The sequence below is a fragment of the Phaenicophaeus curvirostris genome, chromosome 2 (assembly GCF_032191515.1).
Source record: "Phaenicophaeus curvirostris isolate KB17595 chromosome 2, BPBGC_Pcur_1.0, whole genome shotgun sequence".
NCBI classification, from domain to species: Eukaryota; Metazoa; Chordata; class Aves; order Cuculiformes; family Cuculidae; genus Phaenicophaeus; species Phaenicophaeus curvirostris.
In genome coordinates this window covers 101655801-101679853 of record NC_091393.1, presented here as the reverse complement: position 1 = coordinate 101679853, position 24053 = coordinate 101655801, and the positions used below count along the sequence as shown (strand labels likewise).

Sequence of the window (24053 nt, the reverse complement as noted above, 5' to 3'; positions counted from 1 at the left end):
AAGGATAGCTACTCCAAATCTATAAGAACTTAAAAAACTTTTAATCTATGTTGAGTTTTGAAACTGGATTAAAAGTTCATAGTGATCTACCCTATAAAATGACCCAAGTATGTGAAATGTCAAACTAAGCTGTGTTAAAAACATGTTTAACTTTGCCGTCCACTGCTGTGGTGCCATGGTTTGAACAGTATGTTAAATTTATGAATAAATAGGAACAGTTTCCTTGATCCTGTTTCTAGAAATTGCTATATAGATGTCCTATGTGTGTGCAGTTGGAATACTGGGAAGGTACAGTGCACATCCTAATGTTGTGTGTGTTTAACTGGCTGCATTGTGCCTGTTTGCTTGATGTCCACAGGTCTTGGAGGAAGGACCAGAATTTTGAATTCGACCACAGTGGTAGTTCCAAGGGAGAAAGATGACGTGTTATGAGACGACGTGTTGCGGCTGAGAGAGCTGGGGTTGTTTAGCCTGGAGAAGAGGAGGCTGAGGGGTGACCTCATTGCTCTCTACAACTACCTGAAAGGAGGTTGCAGACAGGGAGGGTGCTGGCCTCTTCTTCCAAGTGACAGGGGACAGGACAAGAGGGAATGGCCTCAAGCTCCGACAGGGGAGGTTTAGGCTAGATGTTAGGAAAAAATTCTTTACAGAAAGGGTCATTGGGCACTGGAACAGGCTGCCCAGGGAGGTGGTTGAGTCACCTTCCCTGGAGGTGTTTAAGGCACGGGTGGATGAGGTGCTGAGGGATATGGTTTAGTGTTTGATGGCAATGGTTGGACTCGATGATCCGGTGGGTCTCTTCCAACCTGGTTGTTCTGTGATTCTGTGAGAAATGTGGACGTGTGGCTGCCCCACTCTTTAAACATAAAACTATGAATAGAAAACTGCCTCCAGGAGAAGGACGTGGGGGTATTGGTTGACAGCAGACTGAACATGAGCCTGCAGTGTGCCCAGGTGGCCAAGAAAGCCAATGGCATCTTGGCTTGTATCAGAAACAGCGTGATCAGTAGGTCCAGGGAGGTTATTCTGCCCTGATACTCGGCACTGGTGAGACCGCTCCTTGAATACTGTGTTCAGGTCTGGACACCTCACTACAAGAAGGATGTTGAGGCTCTGGAGCGAGTCCAGAGAAGAGCAACAAAGCTGGTGAAGGGGCTGGAGAAACGGGCCTTATGAGGAAGGGCTGAGAGAGCTGGGGTTGTTTAGCCTGGAGAAGAGGAGGCTGAGGGGAGACCTCATTGCTTTCTACAACTACCTGAAAGGAGGTTGTGGAGAGGAGGGAGCTGGCCTCTTCTCCCAAGTGACAGGGGACAGGATGAGAGGGAATGGTGTCAAGCTGCGCCAGGGGAGGTTCAGGCTGGACATCAGGAAGAAATGTTTCACAGAAAGGGTCATTGGGCACTAGAACAGGCTGCCCAGGGAGTTGGTTGAGTCACCATCCCTGGAGATGTTTAAAAGACTGGTGGATGGGGTGCTGAGGGGCATGATTTAGTGATTGATAGGAATGGTTGGACTTGATGATCCTGGAGGTCTTTTCCAACCTAGTGATTCTGTGAATAGGATGGACGTATCTGATGTGACTGAGAGGATGTTTGTCTTTGTCAGAAGGGAATAGTTTATTTTTAAAACATTGTTTCCTGTTCTTGTTGAGTGTATAGAGGTACTTAATTGTGTTGGGAAACTGCTCCTCTGCATCAAGTGTTTGCTTGAGGCATTATACAAAGGTCGCTGCTTCCATTTAGGCACCTCCCTCTCCACTCTAGGCAAATGTAAAACCTTATGTTGTTATTGACGTCCAAGAAAGAAATATATGTAGGCAAATATTGAAGAGGTTCCTCTTGCCGCTGTTCTTGGTGGTATCTAATATGTATGAACTGTAGTACTGTGTTCTGAATTTTTCACTATTTCTTAATAATCTGGAAGTAAAGAAGACTGTGCTCACATTAAACATACTTTACTACAGGAACAGATTTACTGTTGAATCCCCTGTTGGGTATATCTATAAATAAAACCAGCTAAAAGCTTTTCTGGGCTTGAGGCCAAGCGACAGCACAGTGGCTGTGTCCCTGAGGTTAATGCCTTGTCCTGTTTTTGAGCATCGTGTCGCGGTGATGGTGGTTGATGAAACCTTCAGCTAGCCTGGAGGCTACAGCACCTGACATGAAGTTGCACAGGACTCCATGAGCTCCTCTGTGTTGGAATCACAAGGGCTTTTGATACATATTTGATAGGTGCTGCCATTGTTGAAAGCCGGTAGCATCCACAAGTTGGGGAGGTCTGGACACTCCCACACCGCCCTTAGTAGATGCTTATTGCTTGTCAGTCTGGTGTGGGAGAAGTGTGTCCTGCTGATTTCCACTGCTGTGTCCTGCGTGCTCTGTGACACAGCTGGATGCTAGGCTTGATACATTCTGGTTAACAGTGTTCAGTGCTGGGAAAATAAAAAATCACCGTTTCCACGACCCCACCACTGATGGGTTGTGTTGCTGCATGTTCCATAGCTTGTTTGGTGTTATGGAGCGTCTCATCTTATATGCATGTCTCCATTGTTGTCTTTTCCTGTGTGCTAAGTGTGGAAAAGAAATGAACTTCAGCTAAACTCTGTTCTGGACCAGATTCTGTTATGGGACACAGGTGACAATGGCTGAGATTGTCATGATGTTTCTCTTTGTCTGGACTTGGAGTGCTGATCCCTGAGAACAAGAACCAAGCAGGAAGGAAGAATCCTGCGTGGCAGACTTGGACTAGAACTGTCCCAGCTAAACAGCTTCTAAAGTGTGAATCACAGTGTTGCACAGCATCCCAGCAGCAGTTCCAGTTCTAGAACTGCCTGTAGCTGACCTTTAACTTATGGAATCACAGAGTCATTTAGGTTGGAATTGACCTTTAAGACCACAAAGTCCAACCCTTAACCTAACTGTGTCACGTCTACAGCTAAACCATGTCCCTAAGCACCACATATCCCTGTCTTTTAAATACCTCCAGGGATGGTGACCCTACCCTTGGCAGTCTGTTCCAGCGGTTGACAGCCCTTTCTGTGAAGAAAATCTTCCTAATGTTCAGCCTAAACGTCCCCTGCTGCTACTTGAGGACATTCCCTGTTGCCCAGGTGCCCTCTAGCCTGGGGCGACTCCTGACTGACTGCTGCAGTTTTTGCACTGGGTTTGTGTGCACTAATGACCTACCTCCTTCAGCTTCTCGGTTGCCTCCCCATAGATAATGAGAGCAATCTTCCTGGAGTTTTGTCCTCTTAAGGTCTCATGCCACCTCTCATCACTGAGAGTCCTGCTCTCTGGGATGCCTCTTGCTAATAGAGGTCCCAGAAAACACTGAAGCCACTTTGCCTTCACTTTGATTTAGAATATCAAAAAGTAGTTCTTCATTAGTAGATTAAGATTCCAACACACAAATATTTATAATGATCAAGATATTTGGTTGCTAGAAGAACTTTTTAGTGCAAATGTCAGCTTCTCTGTCCTGGCTATGATAGCACAAAAGTATGTGATGCTTTTCAGTGAACAAGATCAGTGAACTTCCCTTCCTTTTTCTTCTTCCCAGGAGGTATTTTGTGCACAGATGTCTTCTGTATTTTGCCATATAACCTTGCTAAGGCCTGGTCATTGTGGACACAGGAAAAAATCAGGCAGGGGAGGAAAAATAACTGCCTGAGATTCGGCTCTGGTAATATTGAATGCATTAATCATGGCTGGATGTGGCCTTTGTTCAAAAGAGATGGTGCCCATGATTGAATTTTTTAAAAATCTTTTTAAAATTGCTTCTACTTGACCTGTTCCACATTTTAATTTCAATTATTAAAGGTTAGGAAAGCACAATTGTAACTTTATTTTTAGTTGTCATATGTGACTCTAGCTTCGCTAGAGTAATTGTACTGTATTTTGATTTCAAACTGTAGTAATTACTTTAGTATCCATGGTAACAAAAGATGATAGCACAAACATGAAAAGACCTTGGCCTGACAGCAGTTTCCTTGCTGCATAATCAGTTGCTCCTTTGAATTAAAGGTATATTTACTTCCAAATGGTTGAAACAAACTGCATGAGTAGCTGTATCATTTGTAGTCTTTGAAAGTTCTTTGCAAGCTTTTAGTATTCTCAATTTTTTATGGAGGAGGGGACTTCACTGAAGTAAAACTTCTTGACTGCCTGCTGAACCTATTTTCAATATACAGTACATGTAAAATGCCAGGCACATTTCAGAGGTGTCTGCTTTCATCGCATCCAATAGTAACTACTGGTTTTGCAACAGGAATTCTGTACCTACTGCTTGTGGAACTGAATTCTGAGAAGATATCCCACCATCGTTATGCTGGTCCTTTTGCCTTTTGACACCCAGTTTAGTTTTGTTTCCCAGGGAATATGTAGGTTTCTCTAATATTGCTCGGGACATCTTGCTAGTGTATTTATTCTTATCTCTATGTTCAATATTAAAATAAAAATAGATTTTTGTTATTTGTGATGTAACACAAAAGCAGTATTTCCTTGTTGGTTTATTTTTATTGCCCAAAAGGGACTTTGCTCTCACAAGCTGAAAATGATAAGCACATAATATAGTTTGTGGATTGTGCTCAAAGGATCATTCCAGTCTTTTGCGTTGTTCTCACTGAAGCATTTGTCAAGATAGTAACTGTCTTATGATATGGCAAATGAAATGATTCTTTACAAATATTGTCTATGAGAAACGTCCATCTGGTTTTGCCTTCGATAGGATATTTTTCCTGCACTGCCCATGGCACTTTCTGCGTCTCTGTTTTTCGCTTTGATCGGTTGGGTTGCATTCACCTGTCTTGAGGCACAAAGTAAGTACTGTTATTTTTATAAATGCCTTTAAGTCTGTTCCTGCTTTTATTGGAATTGAACAAAATAAAATTTATTGAATTCATAACTATCACAAGCCTAGAAATAAAAAAATGTTCATTTGTTTACTCATAAAATATCATTTAAACAAACAATCTTCTTGGTGGAAGTGGCTCAGTGATCACAAGTTGAAAACTCTTGTGTGTACAGTGGGTTTTTATTAGTTCTCTTAAAGCTTTTTCAGGTTTGGTTACTTTATGTCTGCAGCAGACACTAAATACAATACCTAGGCTGAAGCTGGGTCTGGAGATGTGTAGTTTTGAAGTTGGGATCAGCTGAATTCCTTGCTGCTGCTGTACTGCTAAATTAGATTGGAGTAGTTACCATTTTTACATCTGGTATTTGTTGTAATGGTAAAGACTCCATTAGAAGCTCTCTGGTGTGCTGAGGAGAGGGCTACCAGGAAATGAAAGCAGTGCCTTCCATTAGCTGAATCTGGCAGCAGAAACAGTGTCTACTTGCCTAAACTTGAGGTCTTAATATAATTTTGATCCTTCAGCCTTCCTAGAGAATCTTTACAACAGTGAAAATGCTCAGATGTCTTTCCTTTGTTTCTGATGGTTCCAGAGAATCACCAGGAATGGCTAGAAGACTTTTTTTCTTGGGGAAAAAAGCAATAAGATTTTTTATTTGATTATTGAATTGCCTTTATTCAGCTGTGTTGTAACATTCCAGCTACTTGCAAGCTTCCAGGTTTTTATCTGCTCAGAGCCCTACTTTCCAAAGTAGGCAGTGAATGGATGGAGGCAGTGAATTAGACCTATAACCAGCAGCTGCTGTCTGTGGAAACATTCTATAGAGTTTGTTCAGTTATTTGTTTAGAAATCTGTCCACTGCTTACTTATAAATGATATACTACAGAGCAGTGAAAATACGAAGGCATCTGCTGAGCCAGATGAAAATAGCCCGCTGCTTCTTTTATGACCTACCACTTTGAGTATGTGGTAAGGATGGCAACGCCTAACATTGGTACAAACCCGCATGAGACTGCAGAAGTTGCACAGGTTTCTATGAGAGCATAGATTGTAACACAGCAGCTTTGCTGAGTAATTCAGCTCAGGGAAGGAGTTAAAAAATCTCATGGATTTCTGTGTGTATGGGCAGATTTAGAAAAAAAACCAAACCTCTGCTGTTTATCACACAGAAAATGTAGAGAGAGGTCACTGAGGTAAAATAAATCACTTATGAAAGCTCCTTCTCATTAGAAAAAAAAAGTATAGTTCAAAACCTGCCAACTGTGATAAAAGTTTAATAAATTAAAATAAATAAACACCAGTGTGCCTTTACTATAATCTCTTGGATTCTTACTAACATTTCCGTGGAGAATAGCTTTGTGTTTATATTTCTCTTGGGAGTAGAAAACATTTACAAGCCCAGGGCACAAAACTAGATTTGGTTATGATTTTCACAAATCTTTCTGCAGGAAATTAAGAAACGCTGATTTGTTATTGTCAGGCAAAAAAGCCCAAGTTTCAGTCAGGTCAGGGTACAGAGGAAGGACAGTTCTGTAGCTAAATCTTTTCACATCCTTTTTTAATAGCTGCTTTATAAGTTGTAAAGTCCTCCAATGTCGGATATTTGGGGGCAAGGATAGATTTGGTACCAGAAACAACATTTACCTGTTCCCTGCATTGTTTTATTGTTTTTAAAGCCTGAAAATTGTGTCAAGGTGCGACCATAATAAATGAATTTCAGCTAAATTTGAACTAGTGTATTCATCTGGTTTCATATAGCATTAACTCTATTACCTTATACTATTTCTGGAAATAGTTCCTCTCTATAATTTGTACATGACTTTTCCTTTTCTTTTTAGAAATCACAAGTATAAATTGTGACACAATACCCAACCCGATCTCACTGCCAAGCTTTTTGGACAAATATACAGGTAAAATCATGATTCTATCCTAGAATTATCTGATTTGCTCCCTAATGCATATAGAACGTTAATGGTTCACATAGTCTGTGTATTTTATAATGAATCTACTGTTAATTGATTTGCACTGGCCTTCATGGCTGGAAGCAGTAGCCACCTACATGGCATACTGCTTAGCAGAATAAATAAATATAAAACCCAAAATTCCTTGATTGAAGAATCTCAATGTCTGAATAGACAGAGCAGGAATGGGAACAAGTACAGAAAAACGTTTATAGTTCACCTTGTCCAGTCAGCCTACAGGAGCTGATCTCTTCCTTCCCTCTGACACCAGAAGGAACTACTGTCACTAGAGCCCTGCTCAGCTTCCAGAGCTCTGCTCTACTTTAAGCTAGAGCCTCTCTGGAAGCCGATTTCTTATTTTATTGAGGCAGTAGGAAGAGCAGCTGAGGTGCGGAGGAACAGGCAGGCTCACAGTACAGGGTCAATGCTGTCCACTTGATGTATTTGAGTTTTCTATTCTAGTTTTCTTTGTTACTGTAGTGCACACTGTGTTATTCTGATGATTATTTAATATTTGCAGCCTGACAGGCTTAACATTGACATTAATGTATCCCTACATTTTCTGTGCTTCCTTAGCCTAGCTGGCAAAGTGTGACTGGGTCTTAGAGACAAAATCCCACCCTGGGGAAGTACAGTTACTGCAAGAGAGCACAGGGCAGAAGAGGAGTAGACAGTACCATTGTTTCGGTGTTTACAATGGAAATGTAGTACAGAGGATAACTCCATCTTCCTCTTCTTGGCTGAGTCCAATGGCATGGGGTTTAACAAGGCCAAATGCCGGGTCCTGCACTTGGGGCACAACAACCCTATGCAGTGCTACAGACTAGGAGAAGTCTGTCTAGAAAGCTGCCTGGAGGAGAGGGACCTGGGGGTGTTGGTTGACAGTGACTGAACATGAGCCAGCAGTGTGCCCAGGTGGCCAAGGAGGCCAATGGCATCTTGGCTTGTATCAGAAACAGCGTGACCAGCAGGTCCAGGGAGGTTATTCTCCCTCTGTACTCGGCACTGGTGAGACCGCTCCTCGAATCCTGTGTTCAGTTCTGGGCCCCTCACCACAAGAAGGATGTTGAGGCTCTGGAGCGAGTCCAGAGAAGAGCAACAAAGCTGGTGAAGGGGCTGGAGAACAGGCCTTATGAGGAGCGGCTGAGAGAGCTGGGGTTGTTTAGCCTGGAGAAGAGGAGGCTGAGGGGAGACCTCATTGCTCTCTACAACTACCTGAAAGGAGGTTGTGGAGGAGAGGATGCTGGCCTCTTCTCCCAAGTGACAGGGGACAGGATGAGAGGGAATGGCCTCAAGCTCTGCCAGGGGAGATTTAGGCTGAACATTAGGAAAAAATTTTTCACAGAAAGGGTCATTGTGCACTGGAACAGGCTGCCCAGGGAGGTGGCTGAGTCACCTTCCCTGGAGGTGTTTAAGGCCCGGGTGGACGAGGTGCTAAGGGGCATGGTTTAGTGTTTGATAGGAATGGTTGGACTCGATGATTCGGTGGGTCTCTTCCAACCTGGTGATTCTATGATTCTATGATTCCTTTCCTCACACCACAGCCACAGAGGTTACTGTTATTAGCTAAAGAGCAGGGCTGTTGTCTGTCAGCACACTGTCTGTTAGAAACAGCACTGCAGCCGGGATTTGACTTGCCTAATGGATATACAGCAATCTCACAAGGCAAAGCATTAGGTTATGGCCAAAGTAGTCCCTTCAAGATACGCCAGAACCCTTAGGACCTTATGGAAGCACGTTGTCAGGCATGTCCCACGCTGACTGTCCACCAGCAACCTCATTGCTTCTGGCTTTCAGAAACATACAGAAAACATGTATGATACAGAGCACTGTTTTTTCCAGTCACTGTTGAAACATTTATTTCAAAGCTGTAAGAGCATAGTTGCTTTTTCTGAATCATGGAGAATGAAAGGAAAAGAATTGCCTTTCACCATGATTCCTCTTAATTTGGTTTTTAAATGGCTAGCAAGAATTCTGGGCTTTGGTATGTGTCATATTTACGACTATACCTGCTGATATATTTGTAATGAACAAGCCGGAGGAACAACCAGCTCCGATTTTTCCAAGCACTTCCTTTTTGTTAAGCTTTCTCTGCTGACCAGAACACTGCTTGCTAGGTAGCTGCTTGGTGCTTCTTGTCTGAATGGATCCAGCCCTGAATGGAGGATTAGGTGATATATCAGCAGGCAAAGATAGATTTTGTTTTCTTGGAAGTTTTCTTCCAACAATGCTCATTAAATATTGTGATACCTCACAACACTGTGCCCCAGGGCACAGCCCAGTCATTCTGTGCTTACTGCCATCTGACTGAACTTTCTCCTTACATGCAATTACAGTCCAGTACCTTTGGGCTGGTAGATGACGGCATTCCAGACACTCCCTGTTATTGGAAGAAGACAAAGTTCCTTTCCTTTACGCCCTTAGAGACCAAGACCAAGAGTCTGCATATAGAACATAGAGATGGGGCTGTTGTAGAAAGGGTTTACACTCCTAAATTCATAATGATGGAGTATAAAACAATGGAGTAAGAAAGAAACACAGCTAGCAAGTTTCCTGAAGACCTTGGAAAATATTTGTGATGTTCAGGAAAGATTTTGGAGGGGAGGGGGGGTTATGGGTTTGCAATCCAGGTTTGCAATCTATCCATTAGAAGATAAGTATTATTTCATAAACACAAATGGCTTGATAGTATGAGGAAGGTAACTTTAATCTACTTAATAAAATTGCCAATAGCACCACACTGGATGGTTTAAAAGGACACTTTTCAAACACACAGATTTGCTGTTTATACAAGCAAGTAATGCACTTACTACTGAAATGATAGTGAGGCTAATATAAATCATGATAACTAAAAATAACAGGCTTTAATATTTTCAAAACAACATTTCCTAAATGTACGATTGTAGAAAATCATATTCAAATTGATTCAAAGATTGCATTGGTTTGTGTTTGAGTATTCTGTATGTATAGGAACAGATTAAAGGAGGGGCCATATGCTTACCATTCTGTGTCAAAATCAAAATCTAAGCAACCACCAGCCTGAATCCAGATTCACACTTGATAGATTAAACTAAAAGATATTAAATGCTCTTGTGTTTGGAAAATACTGAATCTCCTCCCATGCAGCCCCAAATCAGCCTCTCACTGGTTTTGACAACATTCACTGACTATAATTACGCTTTGATAACATTTTTACACTAAACATGAAAAAGATTTTGCAGCGTAAAGCTAGTTAGAGAACATGGTGGAAATGTAAGTGTAAATTATGCTAAGCTTTTTCATTCTGGATGTATTGTTACAGAGTGTGAATATATTGTATTTGTGTGGTTTTAAAAACATATCAACACGCTTGTGCACAGTACTTAAGCTGACTTTCACAGATCTCATCGTTTAGCTGAAAATGCCAATGTAATATAAAATGTAACCAAAGGTAACTGGTGAGGTAGTTGCCAATAGGTATGAAACGAATCTATGGGTTTATTTTCCGTTAAGCAACCTAACTTGTTGCACTTTCTCCTACAGGAGATATAGAATGGATTACAAATATCCCGCCCAATGTAAATCTGAAATTAACAGAGTATGTGTTCCCCGAGCACTTACCGTATGTGGAGCTAGTATATACGTCTGGATCTCCTAATGCAACAGTGAGGACTCGTAAGCCCCTGGATGTTGATTCTATTGAGGTATTCTTTCCACTGCATGTAAAACCTAGATATAAAGCTTTCCTTGACCGGTAAAACAAAGTAGCAGTAAGACATATATTTTAATAGTTCATTCTCTCACAGTATAGGTTTGTATTCCAAAAAGTGACTCATCAGGCAGAGTGGCATAGACTTCAGTATCTACCTCTCAGTAATATCTGTTAAATGTCTTCAGTTTCCTCGAATTGTAAACTTATCTGGCATCTGACAGTCAGGCAGGTTCTTTCCTAATCATGCATTGACACTTGCAATGGAAGCTGTAAATACACTGTTATGACAGCTGTCACGTTTCTTAAAAACTCATCTCAGTAGCAGGAATTATTTAATCAAAGTGAGACTGATCAGACATAATTTGGTTGATGGCAATTGTTAACCATATATATACAAGTGCTTAACTTCACACGTGAATAGACCCATTGGCTTCTCTTTCTTGATGCACAAAATGATAGATCCTTTTTCCTAGGCCATTCTTGTTCTGTTGGACTACCATGAATCTATAAAGCAATATTAACGTGTTTCCTGGCTGAAGTTGCCTCTGAGTAGGAAAATGGTGTAGTTCTACAGAGTGAGTGGAGGCTATTTTTTATGCAAGTACTATTTCAGAGTAGTGCTGTACTTGACAGAATTGAACCATATGTATTTTAAAAACCTCTGTTACAGTAAGGCTTCTATTTGATGAAAATATATTTGCAAATTTAACATTCAAATTTCTCATTTAAATGTTTTCCAAATGGCTTAAAACACTTCTGATGCTTCTTACACATATTTTCCCACCCTCTATCAATTTTCTATTGAGGAGAATAGTCAGGTATATGGATAGTGAGATTTGGGTGGGTAAATACCAGCAGTAGGTGAATGACAGCCAAATAAACTTTACAATTAATAATCTGTAATGACTTTGCTACCTAAGCGGCGTGTTTTGGTACAAGTGCTGAAATGACAAGAACAGCTGGACTATGAAGTTGTTTCATATAATTTTAACATAAACAGGCAATCATATCAGCAGTTCATAGATAATGTTGTTTACTTGTTTGTTTGTTAATTTTTAGAGTTTCTCTCTCTTTTATGCTGTTGTTTGCCAGAGGATTGGAACAGTAAGTAAAAGACATGTTTTATCAACTGTACTTTTTGTTTGTTTAATGCAAATTATTCTTTTCTGAAATACTATTTGATTTAAAGATATGATGCAAGAACTTAAGAGTACATTGTAGAAGATGTATTTGTTTAAATGTGCCAATTGGAGTGAGTGGTTTTGTTCACAGAAAACCTAAGGTAAACTTTAAGAAGTTAATTTTAAAGTATTTTCACAAACCTTCTACTCCGCTGATAGAAATGGTAGTCTAACTCTCTCATTACAGCTTTTAGAACTGTAGGGGTGTCTCTTCGATGATCTCATTTTATATGATGCAATCAAATGTTAGCAGTATGCTGCTACCCCATTGCTGTCATTTCTAAAATGTCTTTTACTTCCATTATGAAGACAAATGAGGTAGAGAATGTACGGGAATTGGCCTTACAAGACATAAATGACAATTCTCCACAGTTTCTACAACCTCACTATAGTGCTTCAGTATCAGAGGTGGGTTATGTCAAATGTTAATATTTTTTCTTGTGGTATTTTTAAATTACTTTCTGGGGCAAAATCACATGGTGTTCTAATGTGACCACAGTCCTTTTAAATCATTACATACACTCTTGTGGGACTTTTCTATGCCTTTGTGTGGGTGTCGAAATGGCTGAGCTGCATGTACAGCTGGAGGCATGGGATGAAGAAGAAACATTCAGCTCTCAGACCTAAACAGACAATTGGAAGGAGTTTGCACATGTTAAGGAGGTGGCACTGGTTTCTGGGCAGAAGTCAGGAGGGATCCCTAAAGGGTCTTGTGACTGAGCATGTGATGGTCTTTGTTTCCTCCAGGTATCTGCAATAAATTTCTCTGTTATACAAGTGAAAGCTGTGGATAAAGACTTTTCACCTCATTTTAGCATCATTTCTTACAGTCTTTGGGTGAGTACCCTTTGTTCGTCCCAGACTGTGAACACCAGTCTGCATTTCATACAAAATATTGCCTGGTACCTGATCTGAATATGCTATCTTGCACTGTGTGGTTACTATTAGAAATCTGCAAAATGCTAGGGTTAGAAGATCATTTAAAATTGGAATTTATACCACAGGATCAACCTAGCATGCAGTAAGCCCTGAATCTTGTTTCTCAACCTTTATGAAATGTTTTGTGGCACTTTTCAGTTACAGCTAAGGAACACGGTGGTCCTTTTTAGAAACAGAAATAAAACAGATTCCCCCCTTTTTTCTTTAAAGTTCACATTTGATTTGCTGGTGATCTCCAGTCCTGCTGAGGTGTATATGTAAGCCACTTGAAATAAGATTATTTCAACTAACTTGAGATATCTGCAGTGGAGATCTTCACATCTGAGATTTGCTCTCTCTGCTCCTTCTGTAGCTGGTGAAGGGAAATTGATGCCGTTCATCTGATCTACTTTAGTTATTGACCATAGGATGAGATAAATCAGGTAGTAAGTCTAACAGCACTGATGGGAAAGGCAGTAGAATGTGTTGAAGAGGACCAACACTTTCCTTTCCAGTGGTGGCATTTGAGATATCCCTGGTCCTTTCTGAAGAATAGTCCCATGATAATAAATATGGTAAGAGAAAAGAAAACTTATGTCACTATTAATTACGTAAAATATATGATTTATTCATTTACTAGGGTCCAAACTCTGATTACTTTCATATAAGGGAAGGAGATGGAAACATCATGCTGAATAAAACATTGGATTACAACAAGATCAACCTTTTCAATTTAACAGTCCAAGCGAAGGTATGACATGAATTAAAAAAAAAGAATGAGAATGACAATAGTTCTACGATACTTCCTTTGTTACAGCACCCCAGTTTCTGTGAATTTGCAACTTAAGAAGTTCCCAAGCCAAATGTTGTGCCTACATCTTGGCTTATACTGCAAAAGGAGTAGCACATTCTTAATACTTGAGGCATTAACTCTCCCGTCAAATACCAACCCGAGTTTCTGTCTGTGTGTTTCTTTATGAATATTGTACATATTTATTCTCCACTATTCTAACATATATTCACCTAATCATTCTGATAGTTCTGTCCTATTTTTTGCTGCTTCTTACCACCTGCAGGGTTTTTGTGTGTCTTTTTCGATATTTGAATATTTATTTGCCTTCAATTCCTTTCATAACAAAAAAGAAATAATTTTGCCACATTTACTGTGGTATGTAGCAAACAGTGTAGCTGCAGCAAATATACTGTTACTACACTCTTCATACTACTGTGTAAAATATGCCTGATATAAAATTAACTAAGAACAATTGCCTTTGATAGTATTATTCCTAGAACTGGATTTCTAGAAATGGAGAAATCTGATAGGGTGAGAGTTTTCAGGATAAAAATGCTTAGATGCTACAAAGCACGTATAATAATACTCTGCTCTGTTTTTCACTGAGAAATGGCCCTTTCATTACAATGTTTCTTATTTTCTTACTTCTCTTGGGATGTAGGAAAAATTTGGAAACAACAGAGACACTGCATCATTACTAATTAACGTGCAAGATTATGATACAATGAACCCCTATTTCAGTCAACAAGTGTACGATGGAAAAATCAGTGAAAACCAGGTAAAAGCTTTGCACTGAATGCTGCGAAAGTAAATAGGTTATTCCTGTCCACAGTGCTTTTCCCTCAAGGCTTCCTCATCACTGAGCAGCAAAGATGGAGGGCTGCTTTTTTTTTTGTCCTAAACGGCGAGTTGTAAGGTTTCAATTGTAGAGCTCCAAGTACCAGGTAAAGAAGCCATGTATATATGAAGTATAAAGTTTTCTGCTACAGAAACAGGTCATTTGGTGTTTTGAGGGGGAAAAAAAAAAAAGTAAAAAACCCCAGCAAACTACTAAATATCTGTTGTAACAGGGCTTTTACTGTATACTCAGAAGGACAGTCCTGGAGTTAGCTGCCTGTTTTCAGTTTTAAATACTGTAATTCCTTCATACTTCATTACAATCAGATAAGCAAAATAAAATCCTGAGCAGTAAATTGTTGTTTATGTTGTATTGTAATCTTTTTTTCTATATAGAGTGGAAATGTCTGGGTTAACTGAGATTTCTGTATGTACTGACAAAAAAAGTGACAGTATAGGGTCACCAGAGTAATTCACAAAAGTTAAAATAATTGTCATCTTTGTTATCTATATTTCTTTATCATTATTTTCATGTTATCATATTTTAAAACACATAGTCTTTTGATGTAATATGCTTAGTGTCCCTTTTGTTAGAAGTTCATCTTTAATTGCCTGAAAAGAATCATTTTAGATCTTCTAAAATGTTTTGATCTTTTAAATAAATTGCTGGTTTTATTAGGGCTGCAGTGTAGCCTTGTGCAGCGTTTTCCAGAAGAGGAATGGAACTGAAACATTCAATGTTCGTAACATGAATTCAACCAGTGACTGTTGCTTCATAGTCTGGTGTTTCTCAAATACATAGTATCCTCAAGTGTTTTAATCATCATTTTCCTCTGTAAAGCATGTATGGCAGAATTTTTTCTGGATCCCAGTGATTAAATGTTTCTTGTTTCTTTAATAAAAATTGTGACAGACTTAATGATTATTTTAAGTTTATGTGTATTTTTTTTTCAAGTTAATCAAGTTAATATGTATTTTCTAGGTGGGCCTTCTGGCTATTCTCCCAGAGAAGATATTAGCTAAAGATGGAGACACAGGTATAAATGAAAAAGTAGTTTACAGCATCAAACTAGGTGAGAACCTTTATTTTCTTCTAGAGATTCACACAGTAGTTTATGATGTCTGCATAAATGAAGAGAATGAGTGTACAGTCAGATGTCTTAAATGCATATATCTTCATTACAGTGCTGCTTCACAAGCTAAATTGGCTTAATTTCAGTCATTGTAGCAGGGTCCAACTATTTTTTTAAATGTTTAGATGTTCTTAACCTCCCTCCAATAAAGAATTCCTGATTCAAACTGTAAGTCAGTTCAAAGGCTTCCATTTGATCAAAGGATTCCTATTCAGGACCATCCAGAAAGATAATTTCATTGAGAACTTTTCCTCCTCCTGAGAGAATTGCTAAAAGCTCATGAGGTGCTTGATTTGAGAACCTTGAAGTGAATTTCCTAAGAATTGTTTTGAGCACAGTGTGTTTGAAAAAAATCTGATTGCCTGTTCATTTTTGCTGTGGCTGAAGAGAAAGCAGTCAGAAAAGAACAGATCAGGCTTACTATTCTGGTTCATTCTCATTAACCCATTGCAATTTGTCATTTTTCAGTGGAACCCCCAGCCTATATCAACAATTTTTTAATTGATGCAGACACGGGAGTGTTGGAAGTAAAGACTGCAGTTGACAGAGAAGAATGTCCTTATCTTGTTGTGGGCATTCAGGTAGTGATTCCTTTATAGCTCAGTGTGTTAACTGTGAGTCTCAATTTCATAACCTAATATCCAAGTCACTGGTAATAGTATTTCTCATGGTAATGTCAAAAGGCTGTTGGTATCAAAGCTCCATCATGAATGCTGTTCAAAATGCAAAATAAAGGAAAACTTCATTCACTGAAAATATGCAGTCATGTCATGTCCTTGTATTAACCTGGAACAGTTCGATGTTATCTGAGTTTGGAAATTTACAGTTACACATTCTGCTTTCTAGGCAGCTCAGCAAGACAATATTTTCAAAATAGCCAATGCAACAGTGCTGGTTACTATTGAAGATGTGAATGACAATCCTCCAGTATTTTCACAATCAAGTTACAATGTCTCGATCCCAGAAAATTTGCCAAATGGGATGGAAGTTCTTCAAGTAACAGCTCTTGACAAAGATGAGGTAAAATGACCACGTTGTTATGGATGCTATACTGCATACAAGTACTGCACTTGTGAAATATAATATAAAATTGTTTGCATTATACTAGTATAGTGAATAGTATTAGAGATGTTTTTTTCTGACCATCTAAATATGCTTAAGAAAAAAATTAATTTTGATTCTTTAAGGGGTAAAGTATGGCAGTCAAAGAATACATTTTGGCAGTCTCTGAAACTCCTCTGGTTTGCCTAAGGTCCCAAGTATGAAGGTGCAGAAATACAAAATGGACACAAACCTGCAAGTTACCCTCAGGCTGCATGATCTATTTCTTTCATATTGTTTACTCTGCTCCCTTTTTTTTTGGAACTGTAACCTCAAGTATACCAGAAAATCAAATGCTCTTCACTTGAAAAATAGGAAGAAAACATCCTAAGGGATTAGCTCAATATGTGTCTTATTTAGTAACAAATATCACTATTGTTTGCAGGGAGGCTTCCAGGGAACGTTCATTCTCACTTCATCTGACATTCCCTTCCTCTTAAGTCAAGCTGGGATCCTAACTGTGAGGAACTCCACGCTGTTGGATAGGGAGAGAATACCATCTATTCACCTACAGGTATTAAAAAATAGCCCACTCCTTTCCAAAGCAACCCAAGCCAAACAGGTGATATCTGATCTGTCCTGGCAAGAAGCTGACTCTGATAATGGATCAGAGGCTTCTTTGAAGAGTCAAATCAGGCTTTCAAGTTCAAGCTACCTGGAGGGAAATACCACTAGCAATGCAGTTTACTCCACTTGTAATTGTTCATCCTTCTTGCTACTTATAAGAACATGCATTTGAGCAAAGCAATAATATTACTGCATTGTTTTTAAAGGTCTCCGCTAGAGATCATTTGGCACCTTTCGATGAGGTACACTCTACAATCAACATAGTGTTACTAGATGAAAATGACAACAGCCCAACCTTTAGAGGCACACCATATAAACAAGATATTTTCATCAACATGACTGCAGGAATGCCCATTCTTCAGGTACTAGAAGTACTAAGTAAAAATGACATTTTTATGAGTTGGATGTGTGCGTGACTCCTTGCTTGAACTTCTATAGTGGTCCTGTTGAATAGGGGATCTCTTTTGAACTCCTTTGAGTTTAGAAACAATCCAACTTTCATTTAAAAGCTTACACCTGTTGATATTCCATAACCACGTTGTTCTGGATGTGCTAATCATGTTCCAGGTCAGGGAACAAATGATAAAGGATTTTTATTCTTCATCTTAGATGCTGCACCCCATCCTGAACTTCACAAACATAAGACAGAAAATAAGATTCTTGGATTCAGTTGTAAGGCGTTTAATGAAAAATGAATTTTGTTACAGTCCAGAAATCTAAATAATCATAAGAAGATTTTTGAGAGGCTGCTGAATACTAAAGCACTGTGGATAATTTTTTAGATACAATATACTTTCTGTAAGATAGTAAACCAGTTAACCAAAGAAAACAGGAAACCAAGATAAAAGTCACTTCAGGAGCTGAGATATATAAGGAGACTTTATCAAGACTCATACCCAGGTGTACTGATTTAATGGCTCCTGTTGTAAGCTCTTGAACAATCTACCTCCAGTGACTTTGAAACTACTATGAAACTTTCTGAGATACAAACTTTGTGTCGTTCATGAGTTCTATGATTTCACACTTGCTGCTGGAAAGATATTGTGGATACATCAAAGCGCAAACTTTCTTACTGAAGTTCAAACCAGGAATCATATAGGAAGTAGATAGTCAGTTAACAGTATAACCACATTTTACTGTTGTATTTAGCTGATTTTACATATATAAAATTATACATACCTATTACTCTCTTTAAACAAGAGGAAAAATAACCCACAACTAATTCCTAATTATCTGCTACCTCAATGATTTTTCTCTGCAAACTGCACAAGAACAAACAATTCTCTGTTACTTGATAACAGCACAAGAAACTACAGTAAAATTACTTATTTTCTCCAGGTTGCTGCTGCTGATCCAGATGATGGTATAAATGGAGAGATAAGCTTTATCTTAGCTGGTGGCAATGAAGATGGATTCTTTGAATTGGATACGTCCACAGGACAAATAAGTTTAAAAACAGTAATCCCATTAGGAGTAAACCAGCTTAAGAACTTTGTCCTGTGGATAACAGCTATTGATGGTAAGACAAGACCTTAGTAGAGGTCAAAACAGCTATTCCTGGTAATGAGTTTTGGTTTCATCTTTTTTGTGGTTGTTTGTTTTGTTTTGTGTTGGGGGTTTTTTGTTTGTTTCCTTTTTTTTTTCTTCACTTGAAGGAATTCTGTCAAAACTTCCCCGAGTTTATTTTTAAATACCATGTACACATTTCTGCTCATGTTTGTTGAAGGTAGAAAGAAAGCTGTCTCATTCATCCGAAGTAACAGCTGCATCTCTGCTGATGCTGTTGTATCACCTCTAAGTTTTCTTTATGACTATGCAAAGAACAGAGAGTCAAATGAAAGTAGGATGTGATGAGTAACTTGGTCTTTGTTTACACACCCCTGTGGATATTGAAAAATGAAAGTGGAGATGCCAAAGCCATTTTTAGGACAACCAGCACAAACTTAATTTCCTTAGCCATTATTGAGGCTTTATTTGTTTTAAAAGAGTAGCAGAGAACTCAGGAAATGTTCATGATCTGAATAAGGACAGAGATCAATGTAACCTAGGAATGGTATCCTACTCCTGGTAGCATGACCATAGAAAGTGTTTTTCAGCCTCTTGATTTTCCCCAGATTTGGTCAATATAAGCTCTGTGGCTTCGAATTATGTCCATGTGGATAAAATGGGTACTGAGGGAAATACAGTTACAAAAGATTCATCAGTCTATCCTTTGCCTACCTGTCCGTGCTAATATTATAGTACATATCCATGCTCATGTATTGTAAATGTAACACCTGCTGCTTGAAATGCTGATATTGGGTAGGACCTCTCTGCAGTACCACAACAGTAGCAGTAAGAGTTTAAAAAACCACAACAAAACAAAACCGTACCAGTGGAAAAGTATATATGTGGGTTTTTTAGGCAGAAAGTATTTTGTGTATCTGCAGGGAAATAGTTTTCTTCTGCTTGCAGGTGGGACGATGCCAAGGAGTTCATCAGTGCCAGTACAGATCTCTGCAGTTGGAGATTCCAGACCACAGTTTGTTCAGAAAACCTACAATGCATCTGTGGAAGAAGGTCTAGTCAGTCCTGTTGAAGTAACAAGAGTAAGAACAGCTTTATTCTATCACTTGTATAGGACATGACAGCTATTAGAAAATCTGGTAATATATGTGCTCTGAATGCCTATATCCCCCTGAGCTATGGATAACTAGTCGTTGTATTTTCTTTCTTGCATATCAGGCTTCACATACATTACATACTGACTACATCCCTCAGATGACGCTTATTCCTTCCACTGCAAACCCTTAAACAGCATCTGCTACTATTTAACATTAAAACAACAAAAAAACAAAAACCCCCAACAAAGAAAACCCAACACCACTGCCCCCAACCAAACAAACTGAACCACAGAACTGCTTGAGAAAGTAAACTGTCACACTTAGCCCTTTGTTGACTTTGGACATCCTCCAAAACCTATAGAGGCCCAAAGGCTAGGCTGGGCAATATTGACTCATCTGTGAGTGATAAACTGAAACCTTGTGACAGAGCTAGGAAATGGAAACTTACCATCAGAGAGCTGTCATAAAAGCATTTTCAAAGGAAGTCCTAGAACTTACTCCTCATTTTGATCAAAAAAACACTCAGACAAGCAGAATCATAGAATCATAGAATAACCAGGTTGGAAGAGACCCACCGGATCATCGAGTCCAACCATTCCTATCAAACACTAAACCATGCCCCTTAGCACCTCGTCCACCTGTGCTTTAAACACCTCCAGGGAAGGTGAATAAACCACCTCCCTGGGCAGCCTGTTCCAGTGCCCAATGACCCTTTCTGTGAAAAATTTTTTCCTAATGTTCAGCCTAAATCTCCCCTGGCGGAGCTTGAGGCCATTCCCCTTGTCCTGTCCCCTGTCACTTGGGAGAAGAGGCCAGATCCCTCCTCTCTACAACCTCCTTTCAGGTAGTTATAGAGAGCAATGAGGTCTCCCCTCAGCCTCCTCTTCTCCAGGCTAAACAACCCCAGCTCTCTCAGCTACTCCTCGTAAGACTTGTTCTCCAGCCCCTTCACCAGCTTTGTTGCTCTTCTCTGGACTCGCTCCAGAGCCTCAACATCCTTCTTGTGGTGAGGGGCCCAGAACTGAACACAGTATTCGAGGAGCAGTCTCACCAGTGCTGAGTACAGAGGGAGAATAACCTCCCTGGACCTGCTGATCACGCCGTTTCTGATACAAGCCAAGATGCCATTGGCCTTCTTGGCCACCTGGGCACACTGCTGGCTCATGTTCAGTCGGCTGTCAACCAACACCCCCAAGTCCCTCTCCTCCAGGCAGCTTTCTAGACAGACTTCTCCTAGTCTGTAGCACTGCACAGGGTTGTTGTGCCCCAAGTGCAGGACCCAGCACTTGGCCTTGTTAAACCTCATCCCATTGGACTCAGCCCAGCAGTCCAGCCTGTTCAGATTCCTTTGCAGAGCCTCCCAACCCTCCAGCAGATCAACACTTCCACCCAGCTTAGTGTCGTCTGCAGACTTGCTAAGGGTTCACTCAATGCCTTCATCCAGGTCATTGATAAAGACATTGTACAGGGCTGGACCCAGCACCGAGCCCTGGGGAACCCCACTTGTCACTGGCTTCAAGCTGGATTTAACACCTTTTACCACCACTCTCTGGGCCCGGCCATCCAACCAGTTTTCCACCCAGGAGAGTGTGCGCCTGTCCAGGCCAGAGGCTGACAGTTTCCGAAGCAGAATGCTGTGAGAAACTGTGTCATAGAAGGTGATCAGGTTAGTTTGGCAAGACCTGCCTTTTGTGAACCGGTGTTGACCGGGCCTGATCACCCGGTTCTCTTGCACGTGCTTCATGATAGCACTCAAGATCACCTGCTCCATGACTTTCCCTGGCACTGAGGTCAGACTGACAGGCCTGTAGTTCCCTGGATCCTCCCCGTGACAGAATGCACTGTGATAACTCATTTTCAGATACAGTTCTGAAGACAGACAGAATGTCTGATACCAAAGCAGTGAGAAGATAAGGGGTTTAATGTTCTGATTAATTGATTTATGACTTAATTAGTCTTTCACTTTTTTCCTATCAAGAAAGGCAGAACCAAAGGTTAAACTGCAGTCTAGTATTTTATTATGTATTTTGTATTCATATTTCTGTATTAGTGATGTTCTAATAAAAGGCAGTCCTCTACATCTGTATTTTTATGTATAATGTAGCTTGATTTTTGCTTCTTTTAATGAATAAAATCAGTAGAATGATTTCAGACATAGTTAAAACTATTATTCATTTTTAGATAGTTGTTTATGGGTATTAATTAATTTATGGGTAATATGCTGTATCTTACGCAGGTAGAGTATGAGTCTTTAAATCCCCATATACCAGTTACGCTTGAAGTACTGACAGAATCTGCTACATTTGACATCGATGTCAATGGAATCATCTCGACAAGAACTGAACTGGACTATGAATCTCAGAATAATTATGAACTAATAATTTCATTGTCAGATGGAAATGCTACTGATTATGCTACAGTGTTTGTCAAAGTTACAGATGTCAATGATAACAGTCCTGTGTTTGATACAACCAGCACAATCATTACCATTCTGGAGAACACAACAGTTGGAACTAGTATTACCAGTGTGTCAGCTACGGATGCAGATGAGGGCTTTAATGGATTAGTGGTTTATACTCTGAAAGGTGGAGAAGGAAAAATGGACATTAACACCTCAGGACTAATTTGGCTGGAAAAAGAACTAGACAGAGAAAAACAAAGCTTCTATAACGTAACAGTGATTGCTAGTGACCAAGGCCAACCCGTGCTGTCTACAGCTCTCAATTTGACAGTCATCGTTGGTGATGTCAATGACAACCCTCCAATCTTCTCATCAAGTAGGTATGAAGTGAGCGTCCCTGAAGACGAAGTGCTTGGAAGGGCACTGCTGACAGTATCTGCTACCGATTTGGATGCTGGGGCCAACGCCCTTGTGAAGTACAGAATTGTGAGCCAGCAACCTCCAACCTCCTTGCCAGTGTTCCTTGTCAATTTGACTACAGGCCAGCTCAGCCTGAGCCAGCAGCTGGATTATGAAACCATAAAGCAATTTGAAGTAGAAGTGGAGGCATCAGATGGAGGGGAGCCAAGTCTCAGCGCTAAAGCACTTGTTGTTGTGCACGTACTAGATGTCAACGATAACCCACCAGAATTTAATCAGGCAGTTTATGATGTATTTGTGTTTGAAAACCTACAAAAGGGTAGTCCTGTTTACACATTCAGTGTTACAGACAAGGATGAGGTAGGTACCAAATTAATCTCATCCTGATAAATCAAAATTATGTGATTTTTCTCTATTTATCTACAAAAAAGCATAGTATTAGATGGGCAAAGGGTAAGATCTTAAATACTTGTCCATAAGTACAATTTAGGTCACAAAAAACATCATCACCCTTTTTATGGAATCAGCAAGGAAACTTTGTTAACCAAGGAAGTTAAGACCTTGTACAAAATAGTTAACTGGCTATATCAGAGAAGCTGGGGAGTGTCTTACACATTGCTTCCCTAAAGCAATGAGAGAGCTTCTCTCTCTCTACAGATGTAATTAAGGACAGAAAAAGTTGTTCCTTGCTGTGCACTTGCATATGAGATGAACGTGTCACATCAGAGGGAGAAGAAATTTTTCTTTTTTTTTTTGAGTTCCATGTTATTGTTTATTATGTCAAAATAATCAGTTCTGGTTGACTATTGCTTGGCAACTTGCTTCTGTCTGAGAATATTTGTTAGTGCATTTCTGTAGTGCAGTCAGCCTGCCCTTAGTATCAGCTTAGTCAGGGAGAAAGGCAAGTTGTAAAGCTTTCTTCTTCTTTAATAGGAAAATACATTATTTCATTCTGCTTTGTAAAAATTGTTTCTTCTCTTCTAGTTTTATAAAGAAATTTCATATGTAGCCATGGCACTGGTGAGCTGGTTTGGAGGAAGAGATTTCTGATGTGCTGTAATACTCTTTCTCATTTCAGTTTTAAAGAAGCATAAATGCTCTCCCAGTTCAGACTCCACTGAAGTGTGTGTTCCTGCTCATTGCATCATGGGGGTTGGTCTTACAGAACTTTAGGGAGTCAAACGTGTAGGACCCAAATGGGGAAGCCTAGAGGGGCTTCCACCTACCTGTGTTTCTGTTTGCCAAAGAAGTCCATTATTCCCATAGCTCAATATGCAAGATTTCATTTATTAAACCTTGGAAAGCACTTGTACTTCTGTAATGAGAAATCCTGTAAAAAAGTCAGGTATTAATAAGATTATTTTTTAACTTAAGTATTCATCATTTTTATCTTAAATGAACTTTGCTTTCTTTTTAGGCTGGCTTTTCCCAGGGACACTTTATTTATAACAGTACTTCATTTACTGTGGATATCCCTGGAATACTTTCATTAAGGAATGACACAGAACTGGACCGGGAGACCACACCTGGATTCACTTTACAAGTAAATTTGGGGACAGACTCTGCAACTTTGGCTGATTTCTACTTCATTCCCCATC

The 24053-nt window shown here is 39.8% G+C and overlaps 1 protein-coding gene across 1 annotated transcript in view; it reads left to right on the top strand.

Annotated features, from left to right (window-relative positions):
- The first annotated feature begins 4746 nt into the window (after nucleotides 1–4746).
- Nucleotides 4747–24053, top strand: part of LOC138717387 (protocadherin Fat 4-like) — a 44620-nt gene continuing 25313 nt past the window's right edge. The window contains exons 1-15 of the mRNA XM_069850901.1: nucleotides 4747–4816; nucleotides 6688–6759; nucleotides 10333–10493; nucleotides 12430–12519; nucleotides 13241–13351; nucleotides 14055–14171; nucleotides 15213–15303; nucleotides 15832–15944; nucleotides 16210–16383; nucleotides 16850–16978; nucleotides 17238–17393; nucleotides 18370–18550; nucleotides 19486–19619; nucleotides 21871–22815; nucleotides 23873–23998. Coding sequence (XP_069707002.1) covers nucleotides 4747–4816; nucleotides 6688–6759; nucleotides 10333–10493; nucleotides 12430–12519; nucleotides 13241–13351; nucleotides 14055–14171; nucleotides 15213–15303; nucleotides 15832–15944; nucleotides 16210–16383; nucleotides 16850–16978; nucleotides 17238–17393; nucleotides 18370–18550; nucleotides 19486–19619; nucleotides 21871–22815; nucleotides 23873–23998 — 2670 coding nt within the window. The remainder of the gene's footprint in view (nucleotides 4817–6687; nucleotides 6760–10332; nucleotides 10494–12429; nucleotides 12520–13240; nucleotides 13352–14054; nucleotides 14172–15212; nucleotides 15304–15831; nucleotides 15945–16209; nucleotides 16384–16849; nucleotides 16979–17237; nucleotides 17394–18369; nucleotides 18551–19485; nucleotides 19620–21870; nucleotides 22816–23872; nucleotides 23999–24053) is intronic.